Source organism: Acartia tonsa, chromosome 15, assembly GCF_053477335.1.
Source record: "Acartia tonsa isolate MP-2025a chromosome 15, ASM5347733v1, whole genome shotgun sequence".
In the NCBI taxonomy this organism is placed as follows: Eukaryota; Metazoa; Arthropoda; class Copepoda; order Calanoida; family Acartiidae; genus Acartia; species Acartia tonsa.
Genome location: NC_137274.1, coordinates 4,156,207 through 4,168,953, shown reverse-complemented (window position 1 = coordinate 4,168,953; position 12,747 = coordinate 4,156,207). Strand labels below are relative to the sequence as shown.

Below are 12,747 nucleotides of genomic sequence, written 5' to 3'. Positions count from 1 at the left end.
TTATTACACTAGTCCTCAAAGTTTTATGATAAAGTTTTCTTATTCGTTGGCTTAATAACTTTGGGGACTTTTGATTGGTTGGTTAATTAGGTTAAGTGTCCTTAAATGTTTCAACAACTAATTGTATAAAAGGGTTAGTTTTGCATATCATCATTGGAGAAAAACATCAATTTTTAGCCATTGTCTTATCCCTCTAGATCCCTGTGTTTTCATAGATAATCATTGCATCGTATTATAGACAGCTTTCCGCGGATATTATGCGGATAGTATGGCTGAGAACCGGTTCTAAACCAGCAAATATTTGATCGGTTTCGAAGTCCTTTAGATCCCTGTGTAAATATATACAATGAGATTAAGGTATAAAGTTATAAATAGCAGTTATGTGTGTGTGTGTGTGTATGTATGTGTGTGTGTGTATGTGTGTGTGTATGTGTGTGAGTGTATGTATGTGTGTTTGTGTGTGTGTATGTATGTGTGAGTGTGTGTGTGTGTGTATGTATGTGTGTGTGAGTGTGTGTGTATGTGAGTGTGTGTGGAAGAAAGAAGGGAGGGGACATTGGGACTAAAAATTACACTGGTACCCAAAGTTTTATAACTTCATTATATTATTAGTTTGGGTACTTTTATTTGAATTTTGAGTAAATTTGGACTGTTAATTACACTGGTACCCAAAGTTTTATAACCTCACTTTTATTGTTTGTCTGCCTAAAAACTTGGGGTACTTATATTGAATTTTGAATAAATTTGGACTGTAAATTACACTGGTACCCAAAGTTTTATAACACCATAATGTTCATTTGCCTAAATTGTTTGGGAACTAAATTTATTGGTTGGTTTCAAACTAATAGAGTCCATATTTTTCAACCAATAATTTAGTCTAGAGATAGGTTAATTTTATTTATCATCATTGGGTATGTATATCAATTTAACGTCCATTATCTCTTAAGATTATATATAAAAAATGTTTAAGGGTGTAAATTACACTGGTACCCAAAGTTTTTTGAACAACATAATCTTTTTCGTTTCCACACAAACTTTGGGTACTTTTACTGGAATGATTGAAAGACACTTAATATTGACATTTCAGGTACCCAAACTTTTTATAAAACTTTGGGTACCAGTGTAATTTACAGTTGAACGCAATTACTCACAATTCAAATAAAAGTACCCAAAGTATTTAGGCCAACGAATAAGAAAATGAGGTTATAAAAACTTTGAGTACCAGTGTAATTTACAGTTGTACACTATTTTCAATAAAAGTACCCAAAGTATTCAAATAAATAACGGTGTTGCAAAACTTTGGGTACCAGTGTAATTTACAGTTTAATGTCCCCCCTCCCTCCCCCCTATTGGGGATTTTAAGTATTTACTTAGGACACGAGAATAAAAATATTTTCTTATTTGTTTTACAATAGATAGATAGTTTAACCAGGGATCAAAAGGGATAAGACAATGCAAAATTGATGTACATCCCCAATGATGATACACAAATTTTTATAGATTAAAATTTGTTGTTTTTTTGTCTGCAGCTAACTGATAACCACTGAACCGATTGAGTTCTCCATTTTATGATTTTAGGCTAAATATCTTTTTTATATAAGTTTGGTTTTAGGCTATTTTCCTACTTGAATGCAAAGCTCCATCGAGAATATCATCTTCTAAATGAAACTAAAAATCATAGATGTACAAAATCAGCATTATGTCAGATAGATATTTAGATAATTATATAGATAGCTATACGAGAGAGAGAAAGGACAATAGGCTTCCAGTCCCCAAAGTTTATTTTTAAAAGCGAAGCTTTCCTATAATTAGGGTCGGTCCGTCCGTACGTCCGTAACGGATAGCTTTTTTTTTGTTAATTTAGGTATATTAGAATTGTCCTATCGATTTCAAATTTTGCATGGTGATTCCTTTAGCAGTTATGTACGATTTAGAAAGCGTAGCAACTCTATAATCATCACTAAAATGTCCGTACGTCCATTTTAAACATGTTGATTTTTCTACTTTTTTAACAACAAATGTTTATGTGATCTAATTACCTGTTTGATCTGATTTTTGGTATATAGATTCCTGGGACAACAAAGTACAATATTATAAGCGAAGCAACTCTATAATCAAGTCCTAAAAATGTAAGTATGTTCATAAACATTATCCTGTAACAAGCAGTTTTTCAACAAATTGACTTACAATTTTGCTTTGACTCTTATTCATTTATATTCTGATTTTTCAGTTTTGACACTATAAAAGTGTTAATGTCCGTTTGTCCTATCGTTTCAGTGTTTCGCTTTTATGGATGTTGTCATCCTTGTTTTTAAATAATATTAGTTAATGATGGTAATGTTGACAAGAAGTTTCAGCTGTCTATCATGAATAGTAGCTGAGAAAATTACAATTCTCCCAAAATGTGTCTTACAGACAGACGGACGGACATTTTGAATTATAGAGTAGCTTAGTTACTAATAATGGATAGATAGATGGCAGAGAGAGAGAGGGGACAATGGGCTGTTTATTACACTAGTCCCTAAAGTTTTTCAATAACGTTTTCTTATTCGTTGGCTTATCAACTTGTAGATTTTGATTGGTTGATTAATTCAGTTGAGTGTTTAAACGTTTCAACCACTAATTTTAATCTACAGAAGGGGTACATAAATTTACAATTTATCCCAATTCAAATATGAAACATAGGTAGGACGACATTTCAGTTTCATTCCTTATATTAATATTCTTATCCTTTTTTTGTGTGTGTAGCGAAGGATCTTGCTAACCGCTGAATTGATTTTTCTTTTCATTGAGGCTTCTGAGATATGGTTCTAGGCCGGTTTATTTTTATAAATAAGTCTGGGTATGGTTTTAGGCTATTTTTCTGCACTTCCATAGTACGCTATTATAAAACTTTGGGGACTAGTGTAACCTCCCAATGTCCTCTCTCTCTCTCTCTATCCGGTACCTTTTGTAATATTGTCCATCTAGTGTGTTACATCTATTATATCAACACTAGCGGCTACGCCCCTAGAGGCCTCTAGGGGCACTTAAAGAGGGGACTGTCGAATTTGATAACCCAATTTCGTATTTCAGATGTTAAAAGAAAAAGTAATAAATTTTTTTTGGGCGATTTCACTTGGGAGGGTGGTGGTACCCTCCCCCAAAATAGTTATAAACCTTCCCTGGACCTATAAGAAGCTACCCTATTAAGGAGAACCCGATCGGTTCAACAGTTAGCGAGATCCTTTGTTACAAACAAACGAACAGACCGACATCGTTCTACTTTGTTTTATAGTTAGGATTAGATTGCCCTAATGCAATCACATAATCACTTAACCTCTCCATTATAGGTTATTCTGTGCCTAGCCTCTAGGGGCTGTGAAGACCTAAACAAAAAAACAAGGATAACAACATCCATAAAAGCAAAAGCTCTAAAATGGAAAGACAAAAGCACATTGACACTTGTAGAGTGTCAGGACTGAATAAGTCTATACATGAATAAATCTAAACAAAATTGTAAGTAAATTCGTTGCAAAGCTGATTAAATGCACGATACTGCTTTAAGGACATACTGACGTTTTTAGGACTTGACTATAGAGATTATAACATTGTACCTTGTTGTAATAGGAATCAGTATTCCAAAATTCAGATGAATAGGATAATTCTAATATACAAAAATTTGTTGTCAAAAAATTAAAAAAACGTACGTACATTCTGGTAATGATCTGATTATCCGATTGATTTGATTTTTGGTATACTGATTCTGGTAATTATCATAGAGTTGATACGCTTTTTAAGTTGTACCTAACTACTACAGGAATCACCATGCAAAGTTTGAATTCAATAGGACAATTCTAACACGCTTTTAAAAACACAAAATAGTACTTACAGAACACTTTTAATGAGATAAAAAAATAATTAAAATGAAATTTTTATTAATGAAGAAACTTGTTTTGTTATATAATTAAAATCTTTGACAACATTTTTGTAAAAATCTAAAGAAAAATTAAGTTAATGTTTAAAAAAATGGTCTTATACTATTATTTTACTGATTATCTAGCAAATCTGTCAATTTTCCTAGATTTTTACAAAAACTCATTATTTAAAATTTTACAATGGTTTAATTGAAATAAATATAATAAGGGTTTAAAAGATAAATCAATATTTTAAATTTTTAGGTTAAATGAAACATAATGGATATTTTTTTTGATTTTTTTTTACATTTTTAAACTTTTTTTGGTATTTTGAAATATTTTAAACTTTTTTTTGCTTTGAAATGTATCAAACTTGACAGTATAAACATTTCAAAATTATATTTTTTTTGGGAATACCGTTATAACGAGGTTATAATATATGTTTAGGTATATAGTTCTTGCTTATGTAGGATTCTCACTTTTGGTAGATTTTTTTTATGCATTTTTTGATGTTATTTTTTATATAAAACAAAAGTAAGAAAGGTGGTCATTTAATTGCAGTTGAGTAAAACAATCTTTTAATATTTTGCTAGGTAAAGAAAAGAAAAGGTATATTTTGCAACATTTTGCAAGGTAAAGGACAGAAAAGCTATATTTTGCAAGATTTTGCTAGGATTTTTTGGTGGAAAATTGTCTATAAAACGGTGCTATACATGATTTTTCAGTATGGCAGATGAAAATCTATTTACTCAACTGCAAATTGGACGGACCCAATTGGTCCGGTGGTTAATTTGTGTGGTCTCTAGATGGTGTATAGGAAGCAAGCAACGTTGGGTTTTTGTAGTGGAAAAAACTCATGCCCTGGGTCCAGAGCTGTAAATCCAAGAAAGAGGAAGTTTCTGAAATTAGAGAATCTAGATTTAAATTGGGTTTAGAACATGTAGTTAGAAGGATATGTGTCCCAGTTCTTCTGTCTATCTATATGGCTGTCTACCTATCTGTCTGTCTGTCTGTCTATCTATCTAGCTATCTATCTATCTATCTGTCTGTCTGTCTGTCTATCTATATATCTATCTACCTATCTGTCTGTCTGTCTATCTATCTATCTATTTATCTGTCTGTCTATCTATCTGTCTGTCGATCTATCTGTCTGTCTTTCTATCTATCTATCTATCTATCAATCTGTCTATCTATCTATTCACCTGATGATGTTCTTGTTACAGGCCTGGCTTGGTAGGCAAGCCACCACGTGGTCCACACCCAGCTCCTCTTCAGCATACTCCAGCAGAGAGATGAATCCATGCTTGGAACCATCCAACAGCTGGTCCTGCAATACAGATAGATAGATATTACAGATAGATAGACAGATAGATAGATAGAAGACAGATAGACAGACAGATAGACAAATACAGACAAATAGACAGATAGATAAACAGTTAGATAGACAGATAGATAGACAGATAGATATACAGACAGATAGATAGACAAAAGAGATAGATAGATAGATATTACAGATAGATAGACAGATAGACAGAAGACAGATAGATAGACAAATATAAAGAAGACAGAGAGATAGACAGACAGATAGATAGACAGACAGATAGATAGACTGACAGACAGGCAGATAGATAGATAGACAGACAGACAGATAGGCAGACAGATAGACAGACAGATAGACAGAAGACAGATAGATAGACAGACAGATAGATAGACAGACAGATAGATAGATAGACAGACAAATAGACAGAAGACAGATAGATAGACAGATAGATAGAAGACAGATAGATAGACAGATAGATAGAAGACAGATAGATAGACAGACAGACAGACAGACAGACAGACAGATAGATAGATAGATAGATAGAAGACAGATAGATAGACAGACAGACAGATAGATAGATAAACAAATTAACAGACAGAAAACAGATAGATAGACAAATATAAAGAAGACAGATAGATAGTTGGACAGATAGATAGACAGATAGATAGATAGACAGAAGACAGATAGATAGATAGTCAGAAGACAGACAGATAGATAGAAAGACAGACAGACAGATAGATAGACAAACAGACAGATAGACAGAAGACAGATAGATAGACAAATATAAAGAAGACAGATAGACGGACAGATAAACAGACGGATAGGTAGACAGATAGATAGACAGATAGATAGACAGACAGACGACAGATCTAATGGGCTATCCATTTCCGTTTAAAACTTTAAAAAAGCTTGTATAGTTTTTTTTACAAATTGACCTTTTCTAAAGCGGGGGAACTCGGTTTTGACCTTTTTATACTAACTTTTTCAATTTTGTTTTAAAAAAGTGAAATTTTCGAGAAAAAAAGTTAAATTTCGCGTATCTTCATAAATTTTTGTGCATGCTCTTTATTACATTTAGCAACTATTACCTTTAGCGCATGCTGTAATAAAATCAATACGTCATCGATTTTTTGAAGCTTGGAAATGCTATACCGACTTCGCCTTGAGGCGGGACGAAGTCTGTGCCGTTTTTTAGATCAATTTTTACAAACTTCCCAAAGTCCTAGGATAACGTCCTTTTAGGACCTGTTAGACTTTTCCGAGATCTTTCTAATGTCCTTGGTCCCATTTAAAAATAATAATTTTTACCCCATTTTTTTTTCGAAAAACCGAAAAAATTACCGGTTTAGCCCCGCCTCACCCTAGCATATTAGAGATAGAATAGATAGAGTACAAGGCCTCCTTTTGATGTTAAAACAGATAAACAGACAGATAGATAGACAGAAGACAGATAGATAGACAAATATAAAAAAGACAGATAGATAGATAGACAAATAGACAGACAGAAAGTTAGATATACAGACAGACAGATAGATAGACAGAAGACAGATAGATAGACAGATAGATAGAAGACAGATAGATAGACAGACAGATAGATAGATAGACAGATATATAGAAGACAGATAGATAGACAGAGACAGATAGATAGACAAACAAATTAACAGACAGAAGACAGATAGATAGACAAATATAAAGAAGACAGATAGATAGTCGGACAGATAGATAGATAGACAGATAGATAGATAGACAGAAGACAGATAGATAGATCGACAGACAAATAGACAGATAGATAGACAGATAGATAGATAGACAAATATAAAGAAGACAGATAGACAGAAAGATAGATAGATAAACATACAGATATATAGATATTATAGATAGATAGACCGAAGACAGATAGTTAGTATTATGCCCCCAAGGTAGCTTATTCCTCCTTTTGATGTTTACATGTTTGTACCTGAGTGACGGCCACGTAGAGCCTGTTCTGCCAGAGTACTGCCTCCCACTGGCTCCTGGTGCACCCAGCGACCAGACCAGCAACAGAGAAGGTTAACTTCACCGCCTGCTCCGGCTCTGGACTACACTCGGACTAAAAAAACAAAAACAAATATATTTTTAAAAATTTATTCTTTGTCTGTCTGTCTGACTGTCTGTCTGTCTGACTGTCTGTCTCTCTGTCTATCTGACTGTCTGTCTATCTGTCTGTCTGTCTATCTATCTGTCTGTCTATCTATCTACCTATCTATCTATCTATCTATCTATCTATCTATCTATCTGTCTGTCTGTCTGTCTGTCTACCTATCTATCTATCTATCTATCTATCTGTCTGTCTATCTATCTGTCTGTCTATCTATCTGTCAGTCTATCTATCTGTGTTCTGTCTATCTATTTATCTATCTGTTTTCTGTCTAGCTATCTGTCTATCTAGCTATCTGTCTATCTATATATCTGTCTGTCTGTCTATATGTCTGTCTATCTATCTATCTATATGTCTGTCTATCTGTCTGTCTATCTGTCTATCAGTCTATCTATCTGTCTGTCTGTCTATCTGTATGTCTATCTATATTTCTATCTGTCTATCTATCTGTATATCTGTCTATCTGTATATCTGTCTATCTGTCTATATGTCTATCTGTCTATCTATCTATCTATCTATCTATCTATCTATCTATATGTCTGTCTATCTATATGTATATCTAAAAACAAAGATATTTTTAAAAAGATATTCTTGGTCATATTACACTGTGGCAAAATTAAAATCAGGTTGTTTGCCGTATACACAAAAATATAAATTCATTGAAATTGAAACCCAGGTTGTTTGCAGTATACCTACACAAAAATTAAAAGGGAGGGGACTTTTTTATTTCAGGGGGGTTGGGTGTGTCCCACGCCTCAAGAAAATAGACTAAAACCACCACAGGACCAGTAGGTATATTCCCTAAAGAGTTGGATCCAATCAGTTCAGTGGTTACCGATATCTTAAGGGACAGATGGACGAACAGACAGACATCATTCCACTTTGTATTCTGGATATGTATAAATACCTCAGTTTTTTTTGCGGATTTTTGCAAGAATCCATTACAAAAATAGGACGAATTGCCAACCCTCAGTGGAGAGAGTACTACTAGTACTGTATGTCCTGGATTTACAGCCTGTACTCATTATGGTGTTATGACAGACGGACAGACGGGCAGACATTATTCTACTTTGTATTATGTACAAGACAGACAAACAAACAAACAGACAGACAGACAGACAGACAGACAGACAGACAGACAGACAGACAGACAAACAAACAGACGTACAAACAGATAGACAGACAGACAGACAGACAAACAAACAGACAAACAGACAGACAAACAGCCAGACAGACAGACAAACAGCCAGACAAACAGACAGACAGATAGACATACAGACAGACAGAGAGACAAACAGACAGACAGACAGACAGACAGACAAACAAACAGACGTACAAACAGATAGACAGACAGACAGACATACAAACAGACATAACAGACAGAACAGACAAACAGACATACAGACAAACTGACAAACAAACAGACAGACAGTCAAACAGACAGTCAAACAGACAGTCAAACAGACAGTCAAACAGACAGTCAAACAGACAGACATACAGACAAACAGAGAGACAAACAGACAAACAAACAGACAGACAGACAACCAGACATACAAACAGACAAACAAACAGACAAACATACAGACAATCAGAAAGACAGACAGACATCCTGTTACTTACTATTGTATGTATATGTATATATATACCTCAGTGGAGAGAGTACTGCTAGTACTATATGTCCTGGATTTACAGCCTGTACTCATTATGGTGTTATGACAGACGGGCAGACATTATTCTATGAATTATGTTCAAGACAGACAAACAGACAGACATACATTCTGTTACTTTATTTGCATGTGTAAACATATACCTCAGTAGAGAGTGTACTGCTAGTACTGTATGTCCTGGATTTACAGCCTGTACTCATGGTGTTATGACCCAGGTCAGAGGGATATCCAATATACCCCGCGCAAGTGCCCTCTGGGAATTCCCAACCTAAACAAAAGAAGAATTTAGTATTATAGACAGCTTTTCCGCGGATATTATGCAGATGGTATGGCTGAGAACCGGTTCTTATCCAGCGGATATTGATCGGTTTCAGAAGCCATCACGGAACAAACAAAAAATATCCAATATACCCCGCGCAAGTGCCCTCTGGGAATTCCCAACCTAAACAAAAGAAGAATTTAGTATTATAGACAGCTTTTCCGCGGATATTATGCAGATGGTATGGCTGAGAACCGGTTCTTATCCAGCGGATATTGATCAGTTTCCGAAGCCTGTACTCATGGTGTTATGATGACCCAGGTCAGAAGGATATCCAATATACCCCGCGCAAGTGCCCTCTGGGAATTCCCAACCTAAACAAAAGAAGAATTTAGTATTATAGACAGCTTTTCCGCGGATATTATGCAGATAGTATGGCTGAGAACCGGTTCTAATCCAGCGGATATCGATCGGTTTCAGAAGCCATCACGGAACAAACAAACAATATCCAATATACCCCGCGCAAGTGCCCTCTGGGAATTCTCAACCTAAACAAAAATATATTATAGACAGACATATGGATAGACAGAAAACAGATAGATAGACAGACAGATAGATAGATAGACAGAAGACTGATATATAGAAGATAGATAGATGGAAGAAAGATAGATAGATAGAAGAGAGATAGATAGAATAGACAGAACTTAGAAGACAGATAGATAGACAGAAGACCGATAGATAGACAGACAGACAGATAGATAGACAGAAGACCGATGGATAGACAGATAGATAGACAGACAGACAGACTGATGGATAGAAAGACAGATAGACAGTCACACATATATCCAATATACCCCGGGCAAGTGCCCTCTGGGAATTCCCACCCTAAACAGAAAGAATTTAGTGTTATAGACAGCTTTTCCGCGGATATTATGCAGATAGCATGGCTGAGAACCGGTTCTAATCCAGCGGATATTGATCGGTTTCCGAAGCCATCACGGAACAAACAAAAAATATCCAATATACCCCGCGCAAGTGCCCTCTGGGAATTCCCAACCTAAACAAAAGAATGTAGTTCAATCTTTCTCCACTAGGTGTCTCCCTTCCTTAAAGAGTAATCAACACACTAGTGCCCGGAAATCCTAACCTAAAAAAAAAGAATGTAGTTCAATCTTTCTTCACTAGGGGTCTCAATTTCATTAAGAGTAATCCTTGCACAAAGGCCCTCTGGGAATGCCAAACCTAAACAAAAGAATGTAGTGCAAACTTTTTCTACTAGGGGTCTCACTTGTATTAAGAGTAATCCCTGCACAAAGGCCCTCTGGGAAATCCTAACCTAAACAAAGGATTTAGGAGAGAAATGAGGGGAGGGGAGTAACGGAACAATAGGGACATTTATTTCGCATAATTCATTAAAGATGGGTTGTAGTCAAATGCGCTTATTAAGTCAAATTGTTGTTAATTATAGTACATTTCATGTATATATATATTTGGTTATTTTATAATTAAGAACACTTAAACTGACCCAAATGTGCATTAAAACCACGAAAAGGGCGAAAATCTAACAAAAAGAAAGTTTAACATTATCTTTTTTCCTTACCATAAAGTCTTTGGATATAAAAGTGTCCAAAATTTTCAACCAATGCTTTTAATTTACCAGCAAAAAACCAACAACTCAAAAAAAAATGGGATTGGATTTTGATTGGTTTGATTCCAAACTATAGTAGTGTCTAAGAACCAATAAATTTAATTTCAGGGAGAGAGGGACATTGGGCTTTTTTATTACACTAGTCCCCAAAGTTTTTAAATTAACGTTTTCTTGTTCTTAACAACTTTTATTGAATTTTGATTTGTTGGTTTATAAAAACGGTGACCAAATTGTAATATAATGTAGGAGTGTACAGATGCTGTGAGTATTTTATTGTATTTGATTGGTTGGTTTATTACTTTAAGTGCCTTAACATTTCAACAACTAATTGTAATTTACAGAAGGGGCAATTTTGTGTATAATCATTAGGGATGTACATCAATTTATAAGCTATTGTCTTATCCCTTTAGATCCCTGAATAGGTAGTATCCAAACATATCAACCACTAATTATAATATAATGAAGGAGTAATTTTAAGTATCATCATTGGGGATGTACAATGTACATCAATTTATCAACCATTGTCTTATCCCTTTAGATCCCTGAGTAGGTATATAGTGTCCACACATATCAACCACTAATTATAATATAATGAAGGGGTAATTTAAAGTATCATCATTGGGGATGTACATCAATTTATAAGCTATTGTCTTATCCCTTTAGATCCCTGTGTAGGTAGTGTCCAAACATATCAACCACTAATTATAATATATTGAAGGGGTAATTTAAAGTATCATCATTGGGGCTGTACATCAATTTATCAGCCATTGTCTTATTCTTTAGATCCCTTCAAACTAGTTGTGCCCAAACATATCAACCACTAATTATAATATAATGAAGGGGTGATTTATAGTATCATCATTGGGGATGTACATCAATTTATCAGCCATTGTCTTATTCCTTTAGATCCCTTAGAAATGTCCAAATATATCAACCACTAATTATACTATAATGAAAGGATAATTTAAAGTATACTTAATCATTGGGGATGTACATCAATTTATCAGCCATTGTCTTATCCCTTTAGTAAGAAGTGTCCAAATATATCAACCACTAATTATACTATAATGAAGGGGTAATTAAAAAGTATACTTAATCATTGGGGATGTACATCAATTTATCAGCTATTGTCTTATCCCTTTAGATCCCTGCAAACTATAAGTGTCCAAACTTATCAACCAATTAAGAAATCGGAGTTACCTGCACGGGTGACATCAAACCCAACAAAACAAAAAATTGGAGTGCCCCAGGGGTGTTTCTTTGGACCTGTGTAAAATTGAAATCCAACTGCCAATTGACCAAAACTGGTTAGAAATACAAAAAAATTTATTTTACATGAAAATTAGCCAATAAAATTTGCAAAAAAAGAGTACTTCATAGTTATCTTGATTGGAAGACTCCTTCTCCCCCTAAACGTCCAATTAAACCTCGGGAACGGCTAAAATGTAAAATTTACAGACCTGCGCGGGTGACATCAAACCCAGTGTCGAGGCCCAGCGTCGAGGGCGCTGAACTTGTTGACCGAGGCCCCAGCTCCGCAAGCTGCAGCGGCTGCAGCTCCGCAATCGGCGGCGGCAGCGCCGGCCATCCCGCAGGTGGCCGCCAGACTGCCGCCGCCGCGACTTAATATTGAGAGTCTATTATTATTATCAATCAAATCACTCATTTTTCGTTTAGCTTTCAGCTTGCTAACTAGTAATCACTTGAAGTATAAAGGAAACTTGATTCTGAAATAAAGGAAAAGTTTTAAAGCAATAGGACACTTTTATCAGTGGTAATGTATATCTATCTATCTGTCTGTCTGTCTATCTGTCAGTCT

At 34.9% G+C, this 12,747-nt stretch overlaps 1 protein-coding gene across 1 annotated transcript; it reads right to left on the bottom strand.

Annotated features, from left to right (window-relative positions):
• Positions 1–3,900: 3,900 nt before the first annotated feature.
• On the bottom strand, positions 3,901–12,547 carry LOC145307382 (ornithine decarboxylase antizyme 1-like). The gene is made up of 6 exons (XM_080149802.1): positions 12,389–12,547; positions 9,598–9,654; positions 9,001–9,071; positions 7,175–7,306; positions 5,099–5,223; positions 3,901–4,795 (listed from the first exon to the last, which is right to left on the bottom strand). The coding sequence occupies exons 3-6, from the start codon at positions 9,055–9,057 to the stop codon at positions 4,699–4,701; spliced, it is 411 nt and encodes a 136-aa protein (XP_080005928.1). The 5' UTR covers positions 9,058–9,071; positions 9,598–9,654; positions 12,389–12,547; the 3' UTR covers positions 3,901–4,698.
• Positions 12,548–12,747: the final 200 nt, after the last annotated feature.